The sequence below is a fragment of the Narcine bancroftii genome, chromosome 10, assembly GCF_036971445.1.
Source record: "Narcine bancroftii isolate sNarBan1 chromosome 10, sNarBan1.hap1, whole genome shotgun sequence".
Lineage (NCBI taxonomy): Eukaryota > Metazoa > Chordata > Chondrichthyes > Torpediniformes > Narcinidae > Narcine > Narcine bancroftii.
Window position 1 is genome coordinate 17,367,987 of NC_091478.1, and position 14,050 is coordinate 17,382,036.

The 14,050-nt window shown below is 39.8% G+C and overlaps 1 protein-coding gene across 1 annotated transcript; it reads left to right on the forward strand.

The window, feature by feature from the left end:
* Positions 1-3,880: 3,880 nt before the first annotated feature.
* emx2 (empty spiracles homeobox 2) lies at positions 3,881-9,506 on the forward strand. The gene is made up of 3 exons (XM_069899470.1): positions 3,881-4,544; positions 5,685-5,869; positions 8,329-9,506. The coding sequence occupies exons 1-3, from the start codon at positions 4,157-4,159 to the stop codon at positions 8,494-8,496; spliced, it is 741 nt and encodes a 246-aa protein (XP_069755571.1). The 5' UTR covers positions 3,881-4,156; the 3' UTR covers positions 8,497-9,506.
* The last annotated feature ends 4,544 nt before the right edge of the window (positions 9,507-14,050 follow it).

The following is a 14,050-nucleotide window of genomic DNA, read 5'->3' on the forward strand; positions in this document are numbered from 1 at the left end:
TCCAATTTTATTCAGGGTCACACAACAAACCCATAAAATACAGCACAAACTCCACTTTGAAATGGTTACGGGTTGGTAGCATGAATTAAACATATGCTGGACATCGACAGCTCAAATGTTCTTCACTAAATACTACAACCCATTTGTCATTATTCAGTGCCCATAGACTTAATTAAGTGGTACATAGAAGCATTTAATTGTACCCCAACGCCACGAACTTGTGGACCGTTAAATCTAACATGTTTTTATAACCTTTTAATTTTACCAAAAAAAATGGGCTTGATGGTAAGAGTCGACAGTTATTCGAGAAAATAAGATAAATTGGAACAAGTACAATTACAATCGTTCTTAAGTAAAGTTCAGCAAAATTCTTTTGTATTTCCCAATGGTGGGAACAAGATTGATTTACTGAACGATTACTTTTTCAGTAGTTCTCGGTTGATGGCAATTTAAAAGGATTAAGTACGTAACCTATGAAGCTGCATTAGTGATTTATGAAAGCAACAATCTAATTCTTGACTGAGGTCACTATGAATACCCATGAACTGACTTCCCTGACCATTATTTTTGAAGAATACCCTTAATATCTCCACATAACGATGGAGGTTGCACAATCGCTTTGAGTAACTTGGGAAAACTACTGTTGAAAAACGCACGTCTCAGTGAAGGCTCTTCTCTCCCTCGAAAGTGCAAGCATCAGAGAGACTTGTCAGAGCGTAGAGAGTGGCGCGGTTAGTGTCCATAAATACTCAGTCTGGTTTACCTAAACCATAAATAAAATTTAATCAACACTCAAAACGCAGCAGAGAACTTGGGTGGGGGGAAGCTCCCCCGAGTAGAGGGAGGAGGGAAAAGAGGGGGAATGGATTGTAAGTGAATAAGTAATCATTTTATTTTGGCCATTTGGTAGTGTTTAATTCATCATAATGCAGGACATTTTATCTGACATTTAAACAGGCTCTTCATTCGTTTCTGGGTGTCTGCATTATGAATTCCATTCATACTTTTTGGAGCCATTAAAATTACATGCACAACACGACCAACCGATAATGATATTTTAATATTCATATAGAATTCAAATATAGATCATGTTTTTGACACGCTGAAGCAACAAAAACAAATATATTGACAAAATCTATATTTTTACAACTCTCCAAATACGTCACAAACTCTGCTCCATAAACTTCAATCGATTGAGCTTAAGTTAGTAATAGATTGGCGCCCGTATATGCAAACATTAGGCATAAATATGTAATAGTCTTCTCCCTTTCCCTTGAGCCCTGTAGAAATCCTCTCTAAATTGATTATATAGAAGCTTGGTTAATGTTTTGTGTGTTTGCTTGTGCATCTCAGAGCAATCCTTGAAGATTTTCCTTTCTTTTTTTAGATTATATTACTATATTATTGTACTTTTAAATAATTTTTTTATGGGATGGGGATGGGTGGGGTTAGGAAAGGGGGATTATAAATATCATGTAGTGTAATTTTTGAATTTTATTGTTGTTATAGTAACTAATTGCTAACTACATATATGGAACATTTAAATAAAATATTTTTATTTAAAAATTGGTAATAGATTGAAAATAATTTTAAATTGCGACCAAAATACATAAAGATAGAAACAGACAAATCTTCACACCATAAGGAGACATCAGGCGCTTAACAGTTTCCATGATCTCAATCACTTTTATTTGTCTACAGCAGTTCAGAATTTACCAAAGGAAGTGATTTATTTTTATGCTTGTTGTTAAACTGTTCGAAAATTATGATTGCAATCCGATTGTTTCTGAGAGTTGAAAATACTAATTAATTTTCTTGTCCTATTAAACGTATGTGAAAGTCATCACTTGATTTCACAGCAAGTTCCGTTGCAGGTTTTCTGATGTAATTATGTGATAAACTTGAATTGGAGTATTTAAAATGATTACGTCGTTTTGCTCGGGTATAGTCTTCTGAATACATGAAAATGATCTTTCCGTAGAAAGGGCAACATTAAGAAACACAAGTGCCGACCGTTTAATTGTGTGGCTATTAAGAATAAAATGATTGGCTGTTAATCGAATTGTTATTATTTATTACTTCAGAATGTGCTTTTAACATGCAGTAAAGTAATGCGAAAAATGTTTCCCCTCGGATTTGATTTATTTTTGATCTCGGTACATCAATGCATTGGCCGGTTGATATATGGAGGGGTATTAACACAAATAGCTTATAATAAGTTCCAATGTAATAACAGGAACAGCCTTTGTATTGTTTTAAGTCTACGCCTAATCCTACATATATTAACGTCTGAACATATTCATTAGGGCAGCAACTTAGTTTCATGATTTCAGTCCTATACAGTACTTCAATTCTAACCACGGCTGAGGTCAAGCAGAATTCATGAATAATTCAAAGGTATCTACTGGCAGCTTATATTAGACTACTTGTTTGGGATGAAATAAAATACAGTTTAAGATGCGGCTGTTTAGTTGGACGTCGGAAACTTCACTGTGGGACAGATTGGAATGGAGTGGGCTTATAAAGCCAATCGGATCCCAAACTGAAGTTTCAGTCGTCCAAACCGAACCCCAGCGTAGGCCAGAACGGTCTTAAAGAGTTAAAGCATCTCGCGGCTTACACTTGTTTGTAAATACACACTTAGGATCTTGAATTATTTATTTATATTTATTAACCTCAATAAAAATTCAACATTCTCCAGGAAGAAATAGGGTTCCAATACACCAGGCATTTCTCAAGCGTCCCATTCTCCTCGTATTGGGCTGGTATCGAGTGTTGGTAAGATGGAAATAATCTTATTGACGTCACGGTCGCGGAGTTAATAACACATTTGAATAAAACACCGCGATATCTAACACATTAAGGGTTTAATTGTTACAGTTCCATGAATCGAGCGAGTTGTTACATTAACTCAACCATGGGATGCAATGGAAAGTACTTTGCCACTTTAAATTGGCAACTGCCGTCGTACCAAACCGCGCAGCAGAAGTGATTAGCAATTTACATGTAGGGGCAAAAGCTAAAAATCATTATTTCCGATGACATCTGATAAGAACTGCTATTGAAAGTCCGAGTTCCTCAAAAGCATTCGCCAGCTGACCAGGGGCGGAACTTCTCCCATGAAGTCAATCTCCCCCAAATACAGTGGAATGAACAAATATCGTCGATTAGCAATCTGTAATCTTTCATCCTAAATGAATATGGCAAGTACCTGTTTACAGGCTTCTCTTGAATGTTCGAGAGTGATACACAGAAAAATAGAGAGAGTCGGGCAGTGAAGTCCTTAGAAACCACACAGGCAACGCAGAGTCGATATAATTATCTAATAGCATAATTCCCCTACCTGACCAATAGAAATTTAGGGATTCAGTCCGAACAAGGTCCCTGGACGCGAGGCAGCAACTAAACCAAGGAATGACCCAACACTAAGGGAGACTAAACGCTTTTCGTTCGATGGCGATTTATATTTAGTTGTTTTAGGAACCATTACTAAACAGCCCTCTCAATCCTGCGATACTGTTATATATTGTGCGATGAGGAGTTAATTTAAAGAACGTGGCGACGTGAGTTGGAGAAAATTCAAGGAACAGATTGGAAATCCACGCTTGCAAAATTGCACACAAAAAAAATTAGTTCCTGCCTTTGCAAGAAGTGTTTATTTGCAAGAACCCGTGGCAATTCCAGTTCGGGTTTCGCTGGGCGAACCACTTATTTCTTCCTGGACGACGGGATCGTGACTGGCTGGCGAGGTTTGATCGCCTGGCGCTTTGCTCCATTCCGTACGGTCGGAATCCGCTTCTCCGGGTTTGAAGAGCAATTCACGCACTTAAGAGTCTCCCCTCAACCTCAAGGCGAGTAATAGCGACCAATCATCAAGCCATTACAGGGCTTCAGTGGAAGCTGTTTATGTGATATCAGCACTAATTAGCTCATGAACTAACAAGTCGTTTGCACAACTTCCCAGCCGTGTGATAAAGTGACCGCATAGATGGATTGTCCCTGGACTATGTAGCCACATCGCTTTTAAAAGTGTTTCGCGGACCAACTTTTATGTACTTTTCCTCAGTCTCAGCAGTAATACTTTTCTTTTGGGGGGAGGACCGCAAAAACGCCCATTTCTCTCTCCCTCACTGAGGATAGACTGACTTGCAAAACCATGTTCCAACCAACTCCGAAACGGTGTTTTACTATTGAATCTCTTGTAGCCAAGGATAGTCCACTGCCTGCTTCGAGATCAGAGGAACCTATAAGGCCGGCCGCCCTCAGCTACGCGAACTCTAGCCCCGTGAATCCATTCCTGAACGGCTTTCACACCAGCGGCAGGGCAATCTACTCCAACCCGGAGCTGGTGTTCGCTGACGCGGTCTCTCACCAAACCAACACGGCAGTACCGGTTCACCCAGTCCCTCCACATGCTTTAGCAGCGCACCCTCTGCAGTCGTCCCATTCTCCACATCCCTTATTCGCATCGCAACAAAGAGACCCGTCGAGTTTCTATCCATGGCTAATACACAGGTACAGATATCTGGGACACAGGTTTCAAGGTACGTCCGATTTTAATACACTGATTTTCTCTCTCCTGTCTGCGATGCATTGCAGACAATTTCCTGTTCCCCTTCGTTCCGCCGTGACAGATCTATATTTACAGCGTCTCCTTATCGCAGCACTTCTATAACTTGTGAAGGAAACCGAAAGTTTGATGCAGGAATTTGCAGCCGAGCCCTTTTCCCAGAGCTTTTGCTGAGAGCCGCCTCGCTTCGAGAGTTGCGGGGAGGGAGAGACAGTGGGTTGTTTGTAAAACCCGAAGATTCAGAGGCCGTGCGTGGTAAATGGCGAAATTGCTGGCTTTTGCACGGATTACTACAGTTAACCATGGCCGACAATCCACCAAACACACGCCTTCATGCTCCTCTAGAAACACACACACGCAGGCGATTTTCATTTCGTTCTGAGTCAGTCCCAGTACTGAGTATTGAGGGGCCGAGAACCGCCAGTGATGCGTAGAAAGTGCTTCCGTCGGGGAAAATATGTGAATTTCAATAACTCGGGCAGTCTCGCCATTGCTCTCTCTCTCTCTCTCTCCCTCTGTGATCGCTTATCCAAGTGAATTAATTTGTTTTTAAAATCAGTTCGTCTAATAAATGGAATTAACTGCGTGGCTTAGAAGTTATTTTATTGCCCTTTTCAGGATTACAGTTTTCAAATCAAAGAAATGATTTTGAGATTGAAATAATTATTTTAAGCCAGTTGTTCATTCCCCTTCATGGTGCGGTTAAAGTTTTTTTTTATGGTGTGTGTGTCAGTGAACAACTGTAGCTGGCGCGTGTATGTGATAAATATATTTAGTATTTTGGATATTCGTTCAGGTTGACAGAGAGTGGTGCGTAGTATTGGCTCGATCTATTTATTTCAGACAATGTGTTCATTTGAAGGATATTGCATTAAACGAATTGAATAAATTAACTCGACATTAACTGCCATGCCAAGATACTGGAGAGAGAAGAGGCTGTAACCTCATGCCCCAAAGTTTATGTTGCTGTTTCGTTGAATGCAACCGACTTCGGGGACAAATTGAAATCTGGCAATGGAATATGCTTTTTAGGCCTGTCATTCAGCGGCACGGTTTGGTGACATTGCAAGACAGCCCTGAGCTCTTTTTGTTGACTTCTTTTGTGGTTTCTCAGGAAACGAAACGAGCCCGGAGAGCTTTTTATTGCACAATGCACTCGCAAGAAAGCCCAAACGCATCCGAACGGCCTTCTCGCCGTCTCAGCTTCTACGACTGGAGCACGCCTTTGAGAAAAACCATTATGTGGTGGGCGCTGAACGGAAGCAACTAGCCCACAGTCTCAGTTTAACAGAAACTCAGGTGAGAAAAGAAACACGAGAATTTGCACGTAGAATGATTTGTTTCTCCCTCTCATTGTTGACTGGACGCTTTCTCCCCCCCCCCCCCCCCCCCACCCGCCCCCCATTACAAAATAACTCGGCCTGTGAACTTTCGTGGAAAAAAAGGAAACAAACCCCGGTGTTGAACACGTAGTAGCAATCGTTTTAAACGTGTTACACCCTCCATGCATTTTTGATACACTTTTATCTGGTTACTGTAAAGGTGGATGGAGTTTTTTTTTAATGCTGAGAAGGGCGTTCTGGTCAAGAATGTTTATACAGGAAAGATCCTGGAAATTACAGACGCTACTCATTTTGAATTCCCCTAAAATGATCATTAAAATATATTTTTTTTAAATCGGGGGAATTGTACAATTTTGCACGACGTTGTTCGGATATAATTAACATTTAATATTACATAATAGGTGACCGTTTAGAATTGAACCTTGTCGAGCTCAGTACGGTTACTGGTTGTCGTCGCGGATATTAAGAGCCGATTGTTAAGGCCTTCAGGTTTTGTTAGATGTGAATGATGTTTGGGATCCTCACCGCTGCCACTTAGGAAAAGGAGTCACTGAGAAGTACTGATGACATCTGACATTTCACGTCCCGTTGAATATTTGCATCAGATCATTTCTGTCAGCAAGCTCTTTGCAGTCGCGAAATCTTAATGACAATTGAAAAGTGGAGTGTGCGCAGGTAGAAAAAAAAAGGGAAGAGATTTGTGAAAGAAATAGTATGAACGCGGACTCACGCACTGTAAAAAAAAAATCTATGGACAAGCTTCATTTTAGAAAGCTTTGTGCTTTTCAAATTCGTCTTGGGCAAAACATTGAGCAGGAACAAATGGGTTGCCTTCTCCATTTGCCTGTCGAACAAGGGAGCGGTCAGGCTTAATTTCCTATTTAGTGTGTTCTTTAAGGTGGCTTTGTGTGATTGCGAATTGATGCTGGTTGGGTGCTTTTGTCTGGGTGGCGGTCTTGGCCTGAACAAACGAGATCCCTTTGGAGACCAACAGCCTCCCCCTCAATCAGGGAAGACGGAGAGTGAGTGAGAGAGAGAGAGAGACAGAGAAAGAGAGACGGGGGTGGGGGGGGGGGTGGAGAGCGAGGCGGAGGGAAGAAGAGATCAGATTTTTTTCATGCGGTGACTAATCGTGTACATTTTTATGCGATTATATGCCGATGGACCAATTTCCTCATCAATTTTATGTTAAAAAACCGCAAAAAGTAATTTAATCACCTGTGCACATGCAAAGACTGCACAACTGATATAAATCCTTTCCCAAATTTTAGCACACAGGTCATCGCCGTTAGTGGGGGATCCAGGGATGCCTAGAATTTCTACAATGTAAATATGAGAACATTGATAGCTGGGCATACCCCGTTTCTAAGCGAAGCTATTGATCTGTGTGTGTGTGTGTGTGTGTGTGTGTGTGTGTGTGTGTGTGTGTGTGTGTGGGTAAGTGTGTGTGTGTGGGTAAGTGTGTGCAGTGTGTGCATGTAGGTGTGTAGATGAATGTGTAGGTAAGTGTGTGTATGTAGGTGTGTAGATGAATGTGTAGGTAAGTGTGTGTACCTAGGTGTGTAGATGAATGTGTAGGTAAGTGTGTGTATGTAGGTGTGTAGATGAATGTGTAGGTAAATGTGTGTACCTAGGTGTGTAGATGAATGTGTAGGGGTATGTGGGTGTAGGTGTGAAATAGTTGCTGCGGAATGCACTTTTCACTCCGTGTGTGTAACTTCACAGTCACAGAGTTGAGATACTCGCTTCAGAAGACTGAATGAGAATTATTCCGATTTATTTTTTAATCAGGCAATTTGAAGTCAGCATGCGTCATACACGATATAAGGCGATTAAAAAAAAAACTAGAAGGTATTTGTCCGAAATTTCCATTGCTGTTAAAAAGGCATTAATGCAGTGGGGGTGGGGCGGGGGTAACAAAAGCAAGGGTGGGGAGGTCAGAAGAATAAGTTCACAGGGCGAATTGGAGAATTGGTCTATTTTAGCCGCTATTTCATTTTTACCAAATAAACACGATTTAAATATTTTCCTCCGATGTTCACCGAGCTAATGATTACAGTGGAAAGCCATACAGAATAATATGGAAGTTACTGTTTTAGTACACTTCATCAACTTGAATGAAACCAACTATATTTTTCATTTTAAGATTTAATATTATGCACCAGGAATTTCAATCAAATCAATTAATATTTTAAATGAGAAGCATTTCTCACCGATCGGCCCTATGATGTCCCAAACAAATAAGTAATAATGAAAGGTATACTTAGTACTATTTTTTTTAAAAAAGAGAAATGTGTGTAACCGATGAACTCCCAAGAAAAACTATAAACAAACTCGCATTGCTAAAAATAAGAGGCAAATATAATTTTTTTTTAAATTGTCAAATTTATCGAAAACCTCTGGGACTTTTTTCAGGTAAAAGTGTGGTTCCAGAACAGAAGAACGAAATTTAAACGGCAGAAGTTGGAAGAGGAGGGAACAGACGCCCAACAGAAGAAAAAAGGGACCCATCATGTCAATCGATGGAGACTGGCAACCAAACAGGCGAGTTCTGAGGAGATCGATGTCACCTCGGACGATTAGAACTGGGGGAAAAAAAATCGATGTCAGACCAGTGTTATTTCAGAACAGCAGAGTTGCTGATGTAGAAAAGGGGAAAGAAAAACACTTCATCCAAAATACAATTCCTGTGACGAGGCAGCTGTGGTCAGAAGAGGTCCAAGAGGTAGCACTGCGCGCACCATAAGCTGTCCAGAGGTAGCAATCAATCAACTCCGGCCAAGATGATTGACAAGCGGACTTCATATTACTGTAAGACGGTTCGCTTTTACGCATACTTCTAATCCAATTCCGGACTTTTTGCACTTCCGAATTCAAATTATAAAGAACTAAATGGAACAAAAATCTAAAATCCACACCTATTTCACAAACTTGAATTGCATGTGAGGCGCTCATGAAAAAGATGGATTATTATAAATACAAAAAATGCTGGACTTATTTTTTTTTCCTTATTTGCTTTGAGAGAGGTTCTGTCAGCTGTGTGCTTTTTACAGAAAAAAAATTGCTGTTTTAAAAAAAACTGTTAAGTAATTATACCTTCTGGCGTCGACGTGATTGTGATACAGCTTTAAGGTAGAAGTGCTGCGTTTTTAATGTTCACTAAACCAATAAAGAAAGTTAGACATCTTTGGATCAACAAAAAAGATTTTGACCACAATTTCGGTCCTTTATTTAAAACAAGGAAAGATTTTTTTTAATTAAAAGAGAATTCCGGAGTTTTCTTTGTACATCAGCCTGAAGAGAAAACAGAATTCCCGTGGGGGTGACATGGTTTGGCTGAACTTGCAAGTTTGCCTCAAAAGGACGAGGAGTAAAAGCCACTGGCGATCTCTGGGCGGCTGTGGGTCAACAAAGCACTGAGCTTGTTAATATGTGTTCATTGCGACACGAAAGTGAAAGATGTCTCTGTAATGTCTTCTATCGAATGTAAATACTTGTGTTTGTTGAGTTTGTTGCAATTCTAACACATTATACTTCCAAGAAGTATGTCATTGTCATATTTTGTCAATAAAGATTTATCCATTTGCTGCTCAGAGTTATCCAAGTAGTGAGGAATGTCTGGGTGTTGTTCAAATCTGAAAGATCACAAGACCTAACTCTGCCCCATACTATTGAGTGGATTTTGTAATCTTCCATTTAACTCAATTGACGTTATTGAATCAATTAACCCTCGGAATTCTAGATTCCTTTGACCTGTTTTGGAACGCGGACCGTTCTTCCCACCATTTATATTGGCAAAGGTACAATCCCTAGAATTGTTATTGTAATTAGTATTCCTAGATATTATATTAAGGGAACAATATGGATAGCAGATGCTGGATAATTATTTATTATTTTTATTTGTGTGGTTTGAAATGGATTGGTATATTTTATATATAAAGATCGAAGGTTTCTCCCGCGATTAAGTTATTAAAACCATTGACTACGTGATTGGACGCAATCCAAGTCTTCATTGTTTTGAGATTTTTCTACTCGTGCTTTCTTTTTTTTTAATCGTATCGGGAACGAGAGCAGAGGTGCGCAAACACATTAATTTGTCGGCGTTTGGCATATGGCGAAACTGCACCTCGTAGAATTGTATAGATTCAATTGAAATCGTAATTAAAACTGTAGCATTTGAACTGTTTGTAACCAGTTCTCGACCACGAAACGGATTTCAGAGCAAGCCAATGTTTTTCATGGTTCATTTACGTTTCACCCTGATAGACTGCATTAATCAGTTTTATTTCTATTGACAGAAACCTCGTCTGCTCTGTCTAGCTACAAAGAGTCCTGAAACCTTTTGTGAAAGTGCAAATCAGTTTAAGCAATTATCATACCAGGAATATGAGGAAAGCGGAGGCAGCGCCACTGGTTCGTTTAATCTCTTAATCCGTGAATAGAGGGAATAGTTTGACATAACTCAGGACAATCTCACCAGTCGTCACACTGTGATACAGCGCAGTTACAAAGCACAGGAAAAAGAAGGGGTTTTGTTTTAACTCGTGTCTTTAAATTGCACAATTAATTACTGTCCACACGCGTCCTCGCAGTGGGGAAACAAGGTTTGTAGAAACCGATAACAATCCAAACGGCCGAGTACAAGGGAATGTAATAAAATGCAGCGGTGCTAAAAACGGGTACTCATGAAACAGGATTTCTTCACGCGTTAAAGATGAAACGCCAAGTGTATAGGAGGTTTACACTGCTTTGTTGCGCCCCTTTTACCCTGATCGGACTTGCAGCATTCTTTTGAAATAGGAATCCAGGTGGCTTTGTAATTGATGATTTGTATTCCCCATATTTTTCTGTACATTTTTCTAACTTCGATGCTGTTTCAACCCGCTCCTTTCATACCATGATGCGTCTTTATCGTTGCGCCATTTGATCCAAGCGAGTCCAAAGTTCTTTAGTAGAAGGATTCGCACTTAAGAACAACGTGGTCGTTTTCCTAAATGGTTTCCCATCTGGATCGGCGGGGCGGGGGGGTGGAGAGCTTCGTCTTGTGCTATACATATACTTAGCAGGAAGAACGTAAAGCGTCCTGCGCAGTAACAGCAATAAATCTTTTGAGAATACCATTAGCTTTGAAAAACCTAAAAGCTTTATTACAAACCGAGCTTTGAAAATAGAGGATTAGGAGGCTGAAAAGGTTCCACAATACTTAGAAGAAAAGGTTTCATGCTAATGAGGTTAATGCCCTTTGTATCGCAGGACTACACAACTTCATTACCCACTATCTCAGCGTACACCAAGCGGCGCTGAGGACCCGACTGCCGTTGAATACACATGAGCTTTCCCTGACCGGCTAAAGAAGGATTTTATACCAGGTCTGTTCAAACTAGATAATTATATCTTTTCAAGTCGGAATTAAGATAAATAACTGGAGGATAGGCGGCTCGCCTTGATCCTTGGAACCAAATTCGGCGCACTTTTCCGAAGCCCTCATACAGTGACAGGACAGTTATCTCATTCGAAGTTTCTCTTCCTTGTCCCCGCTGATTCCATTCACTCGTTTTAAAAGAATCAAACAAAAACTGTGGGCTAATTATACACCGTGATTTGGATTTTAAAAAATGAAATGTTACCATTACACCTTTCCTGGTCATCCATCACTTTCCGAGTATTCCAAGCTGTGAACTTCATTGAGAAACGCAGCAATAAAAAGCAGTAAATCTTAATCCCTTATCGCATTGTTTATTGTGTGTTGCCGTGTAAAAATCATCACTTATTATGCTTACATAGGATTAATATTTCCATTGAAATATGAAAGAGAAAGAATTGGTTTGGCTGGGGCTGTTAATAGACCGGCAGATTATTTTTTAAATCTAACCTAGTTGTGGTGGAGGCGGGTGAACCAAGTAATTTATATCATGTGAACTGCCGCGCACTGTACCTGGTCCCAAAGAGCGTGTCCTTTTTTTTGTTTCATTTCATCCAAGTAGTTTTTTTACAGTCAATTTAACGGTGGCGGCAAGAGTTTGTTGTAACGGAGCAAAGGTGGGTGTATTTGCAGAGATAGCGCGAATGAAACTGGGGAAGTACAGATGCTTCACGAAAACACTACTTACCACGTTACTCCCTACTTAAAATTGACAAGGATTTCACCGCTACGAATTGTGAAAGTAGGGTGCTCTTCAATATTATTGGAGTGTAAAAAGAGATATCGCTTCCCAACTTGCCTTTCATGGGGAACATCATGGTGTTGTTTTATCAGATGGCTTAAAACTTCGAAACACATCTTTTGATTTACGATTTAGTTTTCAATCTTCGGGATCACCGGTTCTCGTTTCCTTCGCTAATCGTAGTCAAGCGATACAACCTTAATTTATATCCGCCCGCTCAGTAAAACTTCACGGAAATGAACAACGTGACTATAAACAAAGGTTTAGTGAAACTTGCCCACGAAGGGGTGGTTCTTTAGAAAGTAATTTCCCTGATATACGGGCGTCAGGTTGATGCCCCTTCTGCTTTCCGTCAGAAACTCAAACCTTGCTCAACAGCTTTCCCTGTTGTATGCTCTGATCAGTATCACTGTTTAGGAACTACTTAGACCTCGTAGATCAATTGATTTAGTTAAAGAAAACAAGCCCGCTGCGATTTGCAAGTGGGAGTTTTGAGAACCCAGTGACCCAGGCACTAACCCTAATCGGTGTGATACCTGGTCGTGGTGAGACAGCCGGGCAGCTAAAACACTTTCATGTCACGGTTTCAAGCAACATCAAAAATACCCCAATAAATCTTTTTTTTTTCTAATTTAATCGATCGACTGCAATTATCCGAGCAATCCACCAGAGTGAGTCATTAATATAGGGGAGGCTCAACTGAAGAATACTCATTAATATGCTTTCTAATCTCGCAAAATAAATGACCATTTAAAACAGTTCCATATTTATCAGATAATTATAAACAATTCATTCACATATTCAATCCCAGCGTTTCCACGGGATACATTTCTTAAAAATGCGCTTACGTTGTACTGTTTCTGAGCCATTGTTAAATGCATCTGTTTGTGGTTTACACATTTTGGCGTCGTTGATTGAGATGTTACATTTAACTTTGCACACTTACTTTTAATCTACAATTAATTTTATGTTATCCGATAGATTGGGTTTAAAAAAAAAACACCAACTACATAACGCAGAACAGCCGCAGCATGTAATTTCCCAACCTCTGAACATTGTTAGCGTCGCAACCCTTCTACCGTCGGTACTTCATTCACAGATTTTTGGCCAAATATCTAATTTCCTATCCTCAACCCCTTTAGCACCCCACATCTCTTGTACCAGTTACAAAGCAAAACTAAAAACTTTCGTGTTCACTCTGCAGCCATCATTTATACCAAGGAATCTATTGCTGTTGATAGACTGACGTCAGGAAGAATTTGATCCATCGAGTTTCACGAATTGCCCCTGAAACTGATCCTTGAAATGAGAGTACACGCTCTACACAATTCCCATGGCCTTGACATAAGGTACAGCGATAAATATACACCGCTAATGAGCAATTACCATATAATCACCTTCCAATTAGCTTGCATAATGATGAATTAAACATTCCAGCCTGCTGGATTATGTTTCCTTACTTTGTATATTATTTACGAAGGCGAGCCACTGAAAGCACAAAAATATCGAATTATATGGGGTCTTTTCTGATCGAGAGTCATTATAAATTCAATTGTATGGTTTTTCATTTGGTAAAAGACGTTTTGGTTGTCTGGAGTCACTGAAATCTTATGAGCTTGCCCCAAATATTAATTGAAAGGCATTGCATTTTTTATTCATATTTAAAAAAAAGTTAAGATTAGTAAAGAGCTAAAATTCACGGTATTCATTGAAATTTTAATGGGAATCTTATGTCGTGTGTGTGCGTGTGTGTGCGTGGGTGTGTGTGTGTGCGTGTGTGTGTGCGTGTGTGTGTGTGTGTGTGTACTATAAAAAGACACGCACGATATAATCCTTGTTTTTTTTTAATAGTATTATCTTATATTACAATTTTATGAAAGGATGCTGTTCGAGTTTCTTCATGGGGGGGGGGAGTCATGTAATAAACGTTTCTCTATGAACAGTTATTATATTTTTAATATTAATAGAGTAGT

What these genes read in the sequence shown, in the direction of transcription:
- emx2 (XM_069899470.1), top strand. Translation starts at nt 4,157, where the DNA reads ATGTTCCAACCAACTCCGAAACGGTGTTTTACTATTGAATCTCTTGTA. An exon ending in TCTGGGACACAGGTTTCAAG is followed by an intron (nt 4,545 to 5,684) that starts GTACGTCCGATT and finishes GTGGTTTCTCAG; the next exon opens with GAAACGAAACGAGCCCGGAG. An exon ending in TCAGTTTAACAGAAACTCAG is followed by an intron (nt 5,870 to 8,328) that starts GTGAGAAAAGAA and finishes GACTTTTTTCAG; the next exon opens with GTAAAAGTGTGGTTCCAGAA.